At 40.6% G+C, this 16,394-nt stretch overlaps 2 protein-coding genes across 2 annotated transcripts; both read left to right on the top strand.

Moving 5' to 3' along the window:
* Positions 1 to 13,656: 13,656 nt before the first annotated feature.
* Positions 13,657 to 15,173, top strand: N7479_006305 (uncharacterized protein; the record flags this gene model as incomplete). Its single annotated transcript, XM_057254000.1, has 5 exons — positions 13,657 to 13,746; positions 13,768 to 13,904; positions 13,926 to 14,132; positions 14,306 to 14,717; positions 14,853 to 15,173. Coding segments are annotated over 5 exons (1,167 nt in total), but the record flags the coding sequence as incomplete, so codon positions are not given.
* A 175-nt stretch (positions 15,174 to 15,348) lies between these two features.
* N7479_006304 (uncharacterized protein) lies at positions 15,349 to 15,860 on the top strand (the record flags this gene model as incomplete). The annotated part of the gene is made up of 3 exons (XM_057253999.1): positions 15,349 to 15,368; positions 15,438 to 15,562; positions 15,583 to 15,860. 3 exons carry the CDS (start codon positions 15,349 to 15,351, stop codon positions 15,858 to 15,860), a joined length of 423 nt encoding a protein of 140 aa, XP_057107861.1.
* Positions 15,861 to 16,394: the final 534 nt, after the last annotated feature.

Here is a 16,394-nt window from a genome sequence, read left to right as displayed (position 1 = left end):
ATGTTAACACTCACGTATCTTATATCGTTCAAATATATAGCCGTCACTATTTGTCGCAATTTTAACGGCCACATTTTCTATATTGTCCCCTGTATTGTTTAGCTCTGGTTATAGAGACCAGTGAAAGAGGACTTACCTATTTCTTTATTCTCGTACTCTTCTTCGAGTTTTATAAGTTGTGTGATTGCGCTCAGTATTTTTCTTATTCCCACCGAGACTTAAGGAGAGTTATCCAAAAGTGAAAGAGTGATAGGCTTCGTGCGTAAGACGAAAAGAATAAAAGTGATTGTTTCTGCTTTGAAGCTTAGCGGATATTAAGATTATTGTAGAGGCTCTATACCTTTTGACCCCACGGTTCTAGAAATATAGCGGAGCTCGTTAAGGCTAAGCTTTTCAAGTATATTCCGATAATAATTTCTGAGCTTGTCGGTTGCGCTTATTGGTATAAGTTCAAATTCGGTATCTGGTATCGCGAGGAGTTTCTGAGATAAGTAAAAGAAAAGAAAATTGTATACGCCACGTCTATAAAGCTCAGCTTAGCTTGGTTGAAAGCCTCCTGTAAATTCATAGAGCGTACCTAGTATTGGGTATATTCCCGTTAAGGCGAATGATATAGCACCGTATGATTTGGTGTGTGTTCTTTGCACTTGGTATTTCAATCGCGATGTGAGGATTTACCTCTCTATATCAGAAGTCAAGTTAGCTTAAGCCTAAGAATAGAGAACGCAGATTTACCTACCTAAGTGCGGTTATAGAAAAATAGGAGGTAGTAAAGTGCACAAAAAATGAGAAAAAACCAGCTCGCAATAAGGATAGTCAAAGTTAGCTCTATAATATCTATGCTAGAGAGATCTTTACCAGAGGGAAGATAAACGAGATATTTCTCTTCTATATAGTATTTAGGATTGAATGGTACTTACCATAACCACTTGATATCCACAAGCTGATATATATAGCTTCCTAGGATACGGATGATATAAATACCAAGATACTCAACGAGTCCTTCAAAAAAAGCTTAAGCGAGGTAATTTTGGGATGAGATATTATAGTCAAAAGTGTTTATATTGGTTTAGGGGAAATAACACTCCTATATACCGGCTACTCTGCTGCAGCGGCTTTTAATATACTTAACTAAATATTCCTTATACTCACAAAAACCACAGGGATCTTTAGATAGAATTCTAATACTTACTGTTTTTAGGTTTATTCTTCGTATATTAGAAGTTATATTCAGAGAGTCCAGCAGAGACAAAATAAAATTATTTCAATTTTCAGTTAACTATAGAGAATACAGAAAGCAGATAGAAAATGCGGATGTTACCAAATAAAGGAATCATAGCACCTCGGAAGACTTGAAATCTGATCGACCTTTTATATAAACCCGAGGGATATCCTGTATAAAAGTCCAATAATAAAATTGAAGTTTTAATTCCACTATCGACCTGTTCGATCCATCGGAGTATCCTAAGCCCACGCTTAATATCCCAAGATTTTGGTCTCTAAGACTGCGAATCGTCGTCACAACCTTATAATCTTTGTAGAAAATAAGTTCTATCCTAGGATCAGAGTCTGCGTAATACAGTGAAGATTTCTAGAACTGGTGGTTACGATAACGCGTATTGAACTGCCCACGATATATTAGAAATTGAATAGCCAATACTATTAGAGAGGGTGACAAAATTTTTACCTCAATAGGGTTCTCAATGTCAATAGGGCTTTCAATATCAATATCTCTTTCCGATGTCCAAAATATGAATTTTCGGCCGTAGGAAATAATATTAAGAATGATTTGCCAGCACCAACCTAGATACTGGTATAATACCCCAGATATAATAGGAGGAAGCGTATAGAAATAATCTGAGAAATATAAATCAAGCTGGTCTGTGATAAATTGCGGTGTGCATTCAATGTATCTAGGGAAGCTGTTATATTTATATATAAGCTGAGCTGAGCTTAAACCGTTAGTGGAGCAAAGAAAAGTCCTGGGCGCCAGCGATAAAAGCTATAGTCTCTTTTGTGGTCTAGAGGTATATATACGAGAGATTTAGGGCACTAGGAGATTACTACAAATAATATTAAGGGGTAGGATCGAGTGCAGAACACCGATATAATTTATTTCAGCCTGTTCTGATGAATTATATTTTATATATAAAATACGCCTCACAATAAACTTATTGTATAGCCTAGGTGTCAATTGGCTCTAGCGGTCTTAAAACTCGAGGCTATAATAACCTAAATTTTGTGCCCGGTAGGGTGTTTAGAAGTTTAAGGAGAGATACTGTCTGAGCCTAAAGATAATTGTGTAGTGTAAATAGACTCGACATCGTCTGTGTAATTAAATTATATTGCGCTGTATACTAGCCGTAGATTTCGATCGGGATATTTAATATTTAAGCCTACGGAGAACGGAAGAACTATCAACCGCTCTTCGGGAGATTATTCGGAGCGTCTAACGAGCCCCGCGCTACTTCTGCCCAACATTATCTTTGTAAGACCCTTAATGACCGTCTGCCCTTTATATAAGTAACTGTAATATATTGTATCGGCTAAACTGATAAAACGTCAACAGCTTTCAGTGCCTTTCAACTATATTTGTACTAACAACATTCGCACTCGCTCCTCTCGCAATCTGAACACACGTCTATGGCTACGCGGGGTTCAGATAACAACTTAGTGGAATCTTTAGCGATACCTTTATCTATCAGAGATATCTATACTGAGGTATACGAAAATGATCAGTCTATAGCGGAATCCCTGTCAATCCCTTCTGACCGGATATCCGCCACTATACTAGTGCAGGGCCGGGGGAGGGAGGTAATCGCCAAGATTGAAGAGCTCTCTTTGGTAATAATGCACGATTTAGCTTCAATACAATCGGGTTCTGACTTAGAATAGAATAACCCGATTCGAAAAGAGCGCCGATTAAAACAATATAGTATAAGACCTGCTCTCTAGGTTTTCTCCTCGGGTGTAAATATAGTTGGCCAACCCTATATAGCAATTATACCGTTCTATATCAAGGGGAAAGTGACACTCGGCGAAGAAACAGTTCAGTTAGATCGCTACTATTATATATATAGTGAAAGTCGACTGGTGATTGAGAATAACGCGAAGTTAGGGATTTGGGGGTATAAATTGGGAAGTTAGTATTTTCACCTGCATTAAGATATATGAATTTTCTGATAAGATTATAGACCGAGATTGTGTAGTGGAGCAATATATTTAAAATCAAAGCAAGACCTTTCGGTAATATTATCTATAATTCCGGAAATATCAATAGGTTGGTTGGAAATTTGTTTATAGAAACTGTAGGCAAAGTCGGCCTCGGTATAGTCTTCTAGGTTTAGCGATTTAGCTCTATTGTCGGCGTTATCGGCGTTTGTAAACCCTAAGTTCGGTAGAACCGAATCTTACGAAATAGAGACAGGGCGTTCAGCGGGATTATCGGTTCTTCGGAGCTTCTCTCTCCCCGACTCTATCCTCGAAACGGGGCTATAACAGAAAATCACTTAACAAAAGTTAGTATAGAGTAGGTTAAGTAGTTAAATGAAGTTAGCTTACAATTGTAGGAATTTTGTAATTGATTGAACTATAGGCTTAGGTCTCGTACTAGATCCAGAAGATATATCTTGCTCTGTAAAATCGTGATATATATATTGTCTGATATTAATTTGTCCGCAAAGCGTTGTATTTCATTATAGCGGAATCTTCGAAATTGATCTATATACAGCCCAGCAATAGCGGAAATTGCATCGTATATACTTGGTAAATTATTTTCTTTTAGGTGTTCGGAAATGATCTTTTCAAAAACCATATACTTGAGACCGGTAGATAAGGCTTTCGAGTAGAAACTGTTGTTCCTATAATTGAAAATATTGGTATCAGAAGGAGTTAGAGATAAGATATATTGATAAATTTCCTCGAGTTTCGTTGGATAAACTTTATAGTCTTGCTGTTCGTTTGTGAACTCCAGAGCAATCGAGCGGAGTGTAAGAAGTCTCAAGAGCTTGTCCTCGGGACTAAGTGTTCGATCTCCTTCTAGGCGCCTTATATGCTCCAATCGAAGGTCCTTATTATAGTTTCGCTTACGAGATAGTAGGTAGCTTAGTGACTTTTGGTTAGCTTCCTACACCTAACTTGCTGATTGCTTTATTCGTTTCAATAAGTCAGGGATATAGTCTGGAGGCGGAAGAATACGTTTGGATTCTGCGGGTATAGCGCTACCGGAGGCGCCTCTGGCCGGTATCAACTGGGCGGTTAGTGGTATTTGTGGAGATAAGACGCCTTAGTTACTATGTGCCGTCGTTTCAGTAACTCGGAAAGGTTAAGGTAAATATAGAGGAGATAGCACGGTTGCGGTTTCGAAGCAATCGCTAAACCCGGTAGGCTGAAGGGCTTAAGGAGATTTTGAATTTGAATTTGGTACACGTACTTCGTCTCCGGGTTCTGCAACTTAAAGAAGATAAGGTGAATGTAGAGGAGAGAAAACGCTTAGTGAGTCTGTAAAATTCGCTTGAAAACCAGGTGTCAACGGTATTATGTTGTGCTGAAGACGTTGGCCGATTCTCCTAAGTGTCAAAATGGTCTGTGCTGTATACGAGTGAAGATTGGTATTAGATATATTGCGTATTGTCTCTAAGGCTACTAGAAGGTCCATTTCAATAAGAGATGAGATAGTTCAAAATAATATTCTGGAGTTAGGCTTACTCTTTAGTTTTTACTATAAGCTGAGACGCACGGTCGACAATGCGAACTTCTGGGCGAGTCTTAGCCCTATTCGAGTGTCGAACTTTAAAATAGTGGTTTTACTAGCTAGACTTAAGTTCGGACCTATATTCGAGTGTTTAACATCGAAATATAGGTCTATTTTGGTATAGCTTTTATATACACGCGAGGCGCGGTAAGTAGTTGAAAGTTGGGCCGTCCCTTGCGTAGCCGATCGAATAAGAGTGATTCGCTAATTATAAGATTGCGCAGTCTGCCTATATTATCACACGCCTAATATAGGCGAGTTGCTCACTGCTTTGATAGGGGCGGGATTATTTTATTGGACAGTAATACGATTGAGATTACGGGTATACCTCGCCCGGTCCTATAATTGATAAGCTATATCACCGACTGTGGACCGCGTGCGGGGTTGGCACTCCGTCTAGAGATACCTAAATTGGAAATAGGTCTCTTTCTTTTTTCGCGCGTCAATATATATCAGTTCTCTAGTGACACCTACCGGTTGGAATTGTATTGTTATACAGCGTAGTATATATAATAATCAACCACTGTTGGTGATATAGGAGAAAAGCGTTCGTTTCAACTGTTCGTTCCCCCACTAATACCAATATCTAGTCCTGAGAGTGAAAAAGCTATAAAGTTATTGACAATTCCTTGTCAGGTAGCTCCTTTCTATAAGTACTGCTATCGGTCTTGCTATATATCCTCTCGCTATAAACCGCCGGCCGAAAAGCCTATCGAATATAAATTGTCTAAACCCAAATTGCAAAAAAGGCAACGTGAGCGGGAGAACTCACTGCGAGTTCTGCGGTACCGAACTCCCTAGATCGATATATCAACCAATTGTTTTGAAAATAGTACGTCTAGATAATATCCCATCAGAGCTCCAATTCCAATCTTATAAATACTAGACGACTGGAATTGCTTGTGAGCAGGTTGATACGAACTAACTGTGAAGAAAGAAGATATCTTTATATCTACGTTTTTCCCGAGACAGTGCTAATTATTACTTTTAGTGTAGACAATTTGTGGAACAAAGCGATAGCTCTCTTCGATTCTTATATTTCCTTATCTGGTAAACTCGAACTATATTCCTTTAGAAGTGCTAGTCCTCTCTTATTCAACTTAGGATAGTTACGCAATACAAAGAAATCTAACCAAAAATTGCGGGCCTCAGTATAATCCGGTAGATATATACAAAGTAAGTCTTTCTATTCTTTATTATCTTACCCTAGGCTAATTCCAGTATAAGTAAATTCCCACCAAATAGGGAAAAAGGCCGAAGACTCCCAGTCTAAGATCCCCACTAGGTTACTATTCTCGACAATAATATTGACGTTAGTTAGGTCGCCGTGAGTAAAGGTATAGGGAGCTGCAGCTAGTATCCGCTGACGCAATTTCGAACGAACTTGCTCCGGCACTTAAGCTAAGGCCAACGATATCTCAGCCTATAATTTATCGTCAGATGAAAATGGCCCGTGTCCAATACCATAGCTATTCGGAAAAAGAAAGGCTGAGTAGATTGGCTGTCCGCCGATGCTTTCCAGTCGGTCCGAGCGAAGCTGATAAAGCTGTATTAAGTACTCAGCGGTCTGTTTTGCGACGCGTTCTTTGTCGTCCGATATTATCTTTGGCCAAATTTCACTTAATAGTTGACCTTGAATTCGTCTAGTAAGGAGAAAATATACCCCGTCGTCTTCTTACTATTCTTCAACGATTTGAGGTATAGGAATTGAGGTCTTTGACGCTAAAAATATGATATTAGGGACCTCAAAGTTTGGTGGCTCGGTAGACTGTTCTTTCAGGATCAAGTTTGAGCCTAAAGACTATACCCCTCGATTGCTGACCCCGTAGAAGAGGTTCACGTGACTCTGGTAACGATATACGTCTTAACGTGTTTGGTACCAGCTACACGCTGGACAGGTATTTTCGGTGGCTATTCGGTAAAGAACCGATTTCCTTTTTTGAAGGGATATCAGACTTTCGAGTTAGGAGAATCAAAGGCTTTTATAATAAGGGAAGCAAGGGGGCGATCGGTGTGACAAAGTCACGGTAAATATATATTATATAGGATAATAATTTATCTGTAGAATATCCGCGCCGATCGACTTCTCTAAACGCGGAGTACAAAAGCCCACTTCGTACGAGTCGACGTTTATTTTAAAACTAGTGACTCTGAAGCACAAAAGGCCAAAGCGTGTTGTTGTATAATAAAAAAATAGGAGTATAATCGTGGTGTATTCACCAAGAAGTTATCGAGAAGGCCTCGGATTTCGGGAGAGTGGAAATTATTAGATTGAGATTAATAAAACCGCGAAGTTTTAAACTGGCGGGCTGTCTATAGGGTACGTAAACAGATCTAGAGGATATTGTGGATTTTCGTCCCATCGATCATGAGAGAGTGTATATATAATAACGGAAATCACCGGTATTGCAATGTATGGTTTAAAATGACAGATATATATGACTCTACAGTAGAATTCGAAATTAGTTTTAACTCTAAACTCTTACTTTTTTTGTCCCGGACCCTAAGTGGAGACACACTAATCTAATTTTAGCTCTTCCCCTGTTAATCTATATAGGGCTGTATTGTATTCACTGGTAACCACAATAAGTCATTGTTATAGTACCGTAATTTCTTATAGAAACCGATAGAATCTATCGTACAAACAGATTAAATAGAAGAGAATCCTAACAATCTGGAAAGATCTTCTTTTATTCTCTTATATCTTGCTTAGGCTATTTATCGCGCGCAGCCTTCGCCTACACTCTTTTATATCCAAAAGAAGGCTGTAGTGACGGTATAGAGAACTTATCCTGGTATACAACTTGTTTCTCTATAGCTCTGGCTTCGACTATCTACTGCCGTTCTTATTCGCTACTAAGTCTTAAGGAAATCCGGTACTTAGGGAAGCTGATATAGACCCTCCTAGGACTGCTATCGTACTGTAGAGATAACACAGAGCCTATATCATAACGATTTCATCCCTTATCCCGAAGATCCTGCAATATAGGAAAAGAACTCACAATACGCTCCAACACCTAGATATTGCGGTAGTCCTAATACAACACGGTTCAACTACAGTCCTTCCCCCTCTGTTGTGCTAGAAGAACAGTCACAGTCGGATATTCTTAGGCTGCTCTAGTTAGTCTTCCGCACGACCCAGTAAAACCCAGACCCAACCCAGACCCAACCCAGTCTGGGTTGGGTTTTGGGTCGAACCCTTCGACCCAGTACTGGGTCTGGGTCGGACTGGGTGACCCAGTACTGGGTCTGGGGCCCCAAACTGGGTTACAAACTAAACAAATATACTAAGGATTCTAAATATATAACTTATGTATTTATTCGCGGTAATTTTGAGTATTTACTTTACTTGATTATATCTAATTTTATTTGTAAAAAGGGTAAAAGAGATACGTATAATTGAGGATTCTTTGTTAAGCAAGCTAATGGTATTCAAATAAATCATCTTCCCTGCTTTTACGTTTTCTCCCTGATACTCGTGTCTGTGTATAGGTTAGTGGTAATGATAGCGAGCAAGGACGACTATATTCACTTGTAGGTAAGGGCCTCTCCTCCGGTATATCCTCTGGTCTATCCTCAATTACAACCTCAATTGTATCCCCTGGTTTATCTTCCGGTTTATCCTCCTGCTCCTCTATATCACTAATTGGATCAACCTCAATCTCACTAAGCTTCTCTTCCCTCTCCTCTTTTACCGCCTTAAGCTTATCCTGGGAGAAGAATTTCTCAAGAAGTATTGCTTTCTGCTCCTCTATATCAAATTTCGTTGTACAAAGAAACATTATTAATACCTCGACAGTCTCACTCTTTATTCTACCACGACGATAGTAACAAATATCTCGAGCGGTATTAAAGAGGCGTTTAACTCCTGCGCCAGTTGCTGGAAATAAGAGTGTATCTCGCGCAAGGGCAGCAATGGCCGGAAAGCGAGCCTGGTGCTCTTTCCAGAAAGTAAGCGGCCTAACAGAAACAGTATCTATATATATATTAGTATTATTATTGTATATACTCTTTGTATTTACTTACCGCTATCAAGATATTGACTGATTTTATCAGTAATAGCTCGTGGTTATATATCCCTTCTATTAAGTATCTCCTCTAGCCTTGAGCTTAGATAGGCTATCGTTAGATAGCTTTGTAGATCACGACTGCTTGTTCTAACTTGTGCTTAATATAGAATAAGGGCTTGTTTAAAAGCAAGTCGATAGGTATCTCGCTATTTCTGATCCCAATCACTGGAGAGGAAGAATTTGAATTTGTTCACCGGTGTAAGTATTGCACTGATTGTATAGATATTCCCTCGAAGATCATCAGCTTAGGAGTAATACTTATTAAGCTTAGACCGACCAGCTTTAAGGGCCTCTAGTATCTGTTTCTTCTATGGGACACGCTTTCGGCGTAGCTGTGCCTGTGATCGCTTAAGATAATCGAATAGTTTGTTGTAGATCTTGAATATATAGTGGGCAGTGATATCTCGAGTCTTTGATAGCTGTGTTGTATAATCAAAGAAGGGCTCGGTGATACAAAGAAGATAGTCGATCTAACGCCACTCTTACTCGCTGAGTAGTATCTCCTTACAATTATACTCTGTACAGAATAAAGAGAAGATAGCACGTAGCCTCTTTACCCGGCGAAGTATAAGGAACGTAGAATTCTATCGTGTCTTTATATCTTGGATTGGAACGATCTTGATATTAGTTATCTGAAGATTGTAAAAGGTCTCTCTGCGCTGGGGACTTGTATTGACGTAAATCGCAAGATAACGGACTTTGTTCAGTGTGGAGGAGATCTGACTTTGCTTCGTATTTTCTTGGGCTAGCCTTAACTGCTTCTCTGTCTACCTTGTCTCGGCTGATTTATTTAATAGAACTGCCTTGATCCGAGTAAGAAGCTGATTTAGGCTGAGCTGGATAACGTGGGTAAGATATAGTATTCGGGTGATAATAGTATTATCTGACAAAGCCTGTTAGAGAGCAGTAGCTAATGTCTTGTTGTTTGATATATTATCTGTTGTTAACCCGAATACTTTATCTTCAATATTGTGCTCCACTAGGGTTTCTATAAGAACACTACTTAGGTAAGAGCCGGTATATATACTATAAAGCGGCTTAAACCTAAGTAGTACCTCACGATATACCCAATCACTGTCAATGAAATAGCCAGTAATAGCTATAAATACCTGCGAGAATAGAGATATCCAGCAGTCAAGCGCAATAGATATCTTTGAGCCAGAAGGCAGCGTACGAAGGATACGCTGCTACCGGTCTTTGACTAGACTACCCAATCGGCGACGGATGGTATCGGTAGATAGGATCACTGGAGGGGATAGGGCGGAACGAGCTTTATTGATGATACGTTTGAATAATAGATGCTCGATCAGATAGAATAGGAGCCGGTTGAGAGTAAGAAATTAGAGGAGATCCTCCTCCCAATCTTCTTGTAAGAAGGGTATACTTGCTGAAACCTCTCCCTAGAATAATAATAAATTAGTATAGTTACTTAGTTTTATAATATAAAATATACCTCTCTTTGTAGGAAGTTTGTAATCTCTGCTTTCTTCCCCTTTTCCGACCGTAAATAACCAGCCGTTTTCCGATGTTTCTGGATAGTTGATATACTATAATACTGCGCTTTGCCTGTACTGTTCGGGCTTAGTGTATAAGGATACTCTAGGATCTTCCCACAGCGCTTATATATAACCTTTGGTGCGCTATTAATACCCTAAGCTACCTAATAGTAGCTATTCCAGATCTCTGTATAGCGGTTCGAATCCTATTTAAGCTTACTTTTCCTCCTGTAGTCAGTCTCTAACCACTAGTCTACAAAATCGTTATATAACATTGTATTGTATAGAATAAACCCTTTCCTACGGTCGGGTCCAACGCGTTTCAATAAAGGGGGGATTAGGAGGGGATCATCTGGTCTTCGGAAGTTTAAGTCGATTGTATGTTAACTTACGGATAGTGTGACTTATCCAGTTGAAATATATAAGAGATCGTCAAGATTACCACTATAGAGCGACGATGCAAAGTCGGAAAGTTAGCTTTGAGATATAATATAAGAATAATATATAATATATACAAAGGGATATAAGGGGAGAAATTCTTTAACGTATAAAGGAAGAAATACACTAAAGTTGTAGAAGTGTCTAGGAATATTGATATATCAAATATAGTAAATCATCCTACTCTTATTGATTAGTCTATTATACTAAAATTATATAGGTCTAAAGAAATACCCCTGAGATAACCCAGTCAAGACCTAGTTATAACCTATTTAACCCAGTAAGAACCCAGTAAGAACCTATTTAACCCGGTAAGAACCCAGTAAACCCAGTAAACCCAGTAAAACCCCAGTCAAACCCCAATTCCCACCCTAGTTCTATTAATCCTTCTCAAAATATTTCTTCCTACCCTCCCTTCAAGTCGTATATACCAAGTAGATTAAGAGGTAGTAAGTAGTTTTAAATATAAAGGTTTACTAGATATCTATCTATAGTTATATAAGCTCTAAAATTAAACAGAAGAAGAGAAATAAATAAATTCAAAAATTATTTTACTCTATAGATGAAAATATATATTATATTGATATATATTGAATATATATATCTACAACTTGGGGTATACTTTGTATTTTAAATGGAATACTATCGTACGCTTGAGAAAACCAGCAGCCAATATATACCACCTTTCTATATGAAATAAAGCATTTAAAGAAGTAATTAATCTTGAACTAGATATATTGCTTTGAAGAACGAGGTAATTTCTTAAAATTTCCTTTCCCTTGTTGGTAGAGAGTGTAGTATTTCGATATAGAAACCATAACAGGGGAAAATAACAGTATGTTATTTAAATATTTATACCATAATTTATGCAGAAACTAGGTCGAACTGGGGCTATACTGGGTTTTCTGGGGCCCCAGTCACTGGGTCTGGGTTGGGCCTGGGTTATAAGGTTTCGACCCAGACCCAGACTGGGTTGGGTTCTGGGTCGAGACCTTCGACCCAAACTGGGTCGTGCGGAAGTCTAGCTCTAGTTGTCTGAATAGGAAGAAGGAAGAGTATACGATAAGGACCCGCCGACCTATATACACTACCGTATAGAGTGGCGTGTTATAATCAACAATCGAGAGGTATCAAAGGACACAGAGGAAGATCTTGTTTTGGCCCCTAGTGCCTTTTGGTAGCTGTTCTTGGAAAAGAAATTAGAGAAAGTTCTTCGACGAAAGATTGCCCGTTATCGTTAGGTAAGAGCTGATAACACTGCGATTGTCGCTTCAGTGAACGACCGAACCCAGCGCAATTTAACTAAACGATTTGATAATACCGAAATCATTTGGGCCGCTATCGAGAAGTAGCTTCGGATATAGTTAGGTCTATTCTCCCGGGGTAAAGAGCTCACGTTGAAGATCAGTTTTAATTACGTAGACGACCGTCACTCTCCTCTAGCTGCTAGTCGGAAAGGGGAGAAAAGAGGAAAAGCCTCTGTTACGAAGAGAATACTCGATAAGAGAGCCGCTCAGATTGATACTGAGCAGGATACTTCTGGAGAAAGACCTATCTGGCGCAGCGTCTACAACCTAATGCGATGCGTATCCTCGACTTACCTATTAGGCCTATATTGTTGGGTGGATCTAATAGGAAAAAAGTATTACTAACTGAAGACTTATTATCTGAAGCGGCTCGTTACCTACGTCGAAAAAGGTAGGGTGTTAGACGGGCACAAGGATATACCAGAAACAGTATGCGAAGAATTATATATAGAAGAGTAACAGAGACAGGAAAAGAAGAATCGCAAAGGAGGATATATGACTGGAAATAGAGCACTATATCCTGCTATCAATATCAATGTCCTGCCCTCGCGGTCTTCTACCTCTGCAGCTGTATAGGTTTCTGCTGACTTCCAGTCTATACAATCTCCAGGCCCGCTTGAGATCCCTGGACCTAGGGATAAAGCGGTTAAGGAATATAGTGAATGGCAGGTGTTAAATGTCACTGATGACACTCTCAAGGCTGCATTTCGAGAGATCTGTGATATAATGATCGACAATAGTCTTGATCTTGAGTAGGTCTACAAGGATCAAGACCCGGAATTCTTTATCGGAAGGGGCATAAAGATAGGTATTGCTCGACGGTTCGTAGAAGACATTCGGCGCTGGGTCGAGAATATGAAGAAAGCAATCCCTACTTATAATATAATTTAGCAACTTGAGACCTAGAAAATATTTCTGGCTGTGAGGGGTTTCAGCGGGGCTTAATCTTAGGCTCTGTCCGGATCCCACATGATATTCATCGAGCCTTCAAAGGTTACTGTCGCTCTACACTCGGGCTGTGCTTGGCTGGACTCGCAGTATAGCAACGATTGCTTGTTTCTCAAAGGGCTTATTCGTAGTTTGCAGTTCGCGGTTCTGAATAGCAATTTAGTTGCAATATCCCACTTACGTACTTCGGTCTTACTATTAACCCTAGAGATCAGGCGAACTGGAATTGAAGGTAGCTTCGCTGTGTATTCCTCACAGCGAGATCATACAACGCAGTTATCCTTTGAAGCAAATAGCCTTTAGTGGAGGACGGAAGTGGGCCTCGCGAGTGATACAATTGGAATAGTTGTCTCGCTACGGTAACTATACTTTTAAGGGTTAAAAGGAGGACCGAATTTATCTATATACTAACGAAGCAAATCTAGATACCATCGAGTCGGGGTATGTTTTGGGGACAATACCCGAAATCAACCGAGAGTTCAACGTGTTTTAATGCCTAAGGCACTAATTGACTCTGAGATAACGGGTGAGTAAGCGGGTAAATAACCAGACTTCTATTCCCCGCGCTAGCTAGGGCCCTACTCTGTTGACTTCAATTTGTTTCGTTAGATTATCTGCTAAATAATTATTTCAACAAGGGATAGAGGAGACAATCGCCGAATTACGACGTTAGGTTGAAGAACAACAAAGGCTCCGCGAAGCTGCTGAGCGCCTCTAGGGAGAGGCTGAGCGCCGTAAAGAGGAAGAGAGACTAGCACGGGAAGCGGCAGAGCGGCGAGTGCAACCTAATACACTATCTCGCCTCCTCGATCGCTGCCACAATTTTCTGTCCCAAGCGATCTAAGTTAAGGCAGATACGACCCTCACGACTCAGGGCGACGCGACCGATCCAGTGAACCGACTCTACCCTAAGTATATTGTCCCTTGGCTTGACTTCCCCTAGCTACAGGAACAAGTTTAGGGGAAATTCGACCGCACCGCTGGCTTTACCTCGCGCCCACTATTCCCTTCTGATACCCAAATCGATTATATCGTTACGAATATCTAGAATAGGCCGATCTATTCGGAAGCGTCTCTTCGGAATTTTGAGCGAGATACGGTGGATAACTTTGTCGAAAAGGTTATTAAGGCTTTAGGAGACGATAAACCTCTTCGATAGGAGTTTAGAATCTAAGGTCGGGTCACCTTCTATAATCGCGTAAACCTATCAAAAACTCCGCTGGAGAACAGCCTAGAACAGATGAATATTTAGGACGCGCGGATACCCTAACGACCGGCGAACACTAGGTATAGAAGAGGCAGAGGAAGAGGGGGAGGAGCGGCGGAGAGACAGAAGAGGGATAGTACTACACGAAGACGCAATCGGCGCGCCGACCAGTTCTGCGTGCACCTTACGGCTGATAAACGACAAATACCAGTGTATACAGTGGAGTTCAAAGCGCCGCACAAGGTAACGATTCCCGAATTGGTTGTAGGTCTACACCAGATAGATCTGGCTCGCGATATGATTGACCAGAAAGGTAATACGTTTGAATTTTACGCCACCCGACTTATCGCCGCCGTGATCACTCAAATATTTTTATATATAATCGACAGTGGGGTTCGATACGGCTATATCTGCACAGGGGAGGCCTTTGTTTTCCTATATATCCCGAAAGACGATCCTATAGTTGTTCAATATTTCTTGTATATTCCGAATCAAGACGTATAGGCTAATAATAAATTGCGCCTCTACCGGACCGCTATTGGGTAGGTGCTTACGTTCACTCTTCAAACGCTGGCCGCCGAGGTTCTAACTTAAGAGTGGCACGATACGGCGGACGATAAGCTAACGACCTAGGAGGTCGAATATCTCAACGTATTGAAGGAAATTCCTGAAACTCTCCGTAAAGATCCGAGATCCTCTAATTATCGGCCTTCGCATTGGAAACGAGATCGAAAAGTATATAATATACGATCTAGCGCTCGCTGTCAGCTAGACGTATCTACACTAAAGCACTCGTCGCCCGAAGGTAGCGGCAGCGATCAAGAATCGCAATCGCTATCCGCTGCTGCAGCGTCGCGTAGCCGATTAAGCCGCAAACGAGGTAATAAGCGTCAATCGAGAAAGGGAAGCGAAAGGACACAAGCCGGCGAGGACAAAAACCATACTTCTCGCTAAGATAAGCATTCTGCACGACTATACTGCACTATTGCCTATATCCGTGGTATAGTCAACCGTGAATCTCTGGATAAAGAATACCCTAACTAGAAGCTCTACGGTGGACAGAGACACTCTATAGGACCGCAAGAGCTCATACGCCGGCTTCACTGTTAACTTACCCGAAACCGAAACTATGGGTTTGAATAACTCCACGTTTGTGGTCGAACAGGTTACCTTATAAAAGCCATCCTTCTAACGCACAGGTACACTGTGATTATTAAGGCTACCACGACGGAGAAGCAGTATCTCCTTTAAGCGGAAGTGGACAATTATCGCTATCTTAGGAGCTTATAGGGACAACAGATCCCTGTCTGCCTTAGGGCCTTTACACCCCGCGTTATATATTGGTACTATAGCAAATTAATAGCGCAGATAATGATACTAAGCTGGTCTGGAACGCGGCTTCAGTATATTATTAACGATGAAAATTCCAGCTTCTTTCACCGGGAGCGCGACAAAGCTCTGACTGTGCTCCGGTCGCACAGAGTTGTCTACGGCGATAGTGAGTGGTGTAATATACTGTGGGACGACCTAGATAGCTGTTTGTTTATTATTGACTTAGAGGACGTAAAAAGGTTGAAGCGCCCTTGGGCTCTTAAACCAACCTCTAGCAACACTCGGTATAGTTATTCTAACGGGGCGTAGAAAAGCAGACAAAGGCTCCTACCTAGCTCAACTGCTGTATATATATAACTGCCCCGAGACCTATAGATCACTGCGTTAGTTGACGTTTTACGTCTGTACCTTCGGATCACGTTATATACTCGTGATATCTAGGGGAGGGAAGTACAGCGTCGATAGAGCTGGCGCTTTTATTTCGCTAGGATATCCACAGATCAGGATCGAACAAGGAAATCGAAGTCTTAAAAATCATCTAAGAAGACCCTCGGTGTGTTAGTATTCTAGCTCGGGTAGTCATTAATTTATCGGCTTTCACTGCTCTAGATTGAAATATCGGCCAGTTCTAAGTGATCACGAGGGAAGCAGTGTTTATTTTTATATTTCGATACCGATTGTATACTATATGATAATAAAGCGTTTCTACCACTAGTACTGCGCACTTTTAAACTTTTTACCAGAACAGACACGTCTTTTACAATACCATCTCCCTGACCTACGTTAATATCGGATCACTATATTTCTAGGGAGCTGTAGACCTTAGAAAATTACCCCTTACCC

The sequence above is a fragment of the Penicillium vulpinum genome (genome assembly GCF_028829585.1).
Source record: "Penicillium vulpinum strain IBT 29486 chromosome Unknown utg000003l_segment0_segment0, whole genome shotgun sequence".
Classification (NCBI taxonomy): domain Eukaryota; kingdom Fungi; phylum Ascomycota; class Eurotiomycetes; order Eurotiales; family Aspergillaceae; genus Penicillium; species Penicillium vulpinum.
This window is presented reverse-complemented; position numbering and strand designations above follow the sequence as displayed.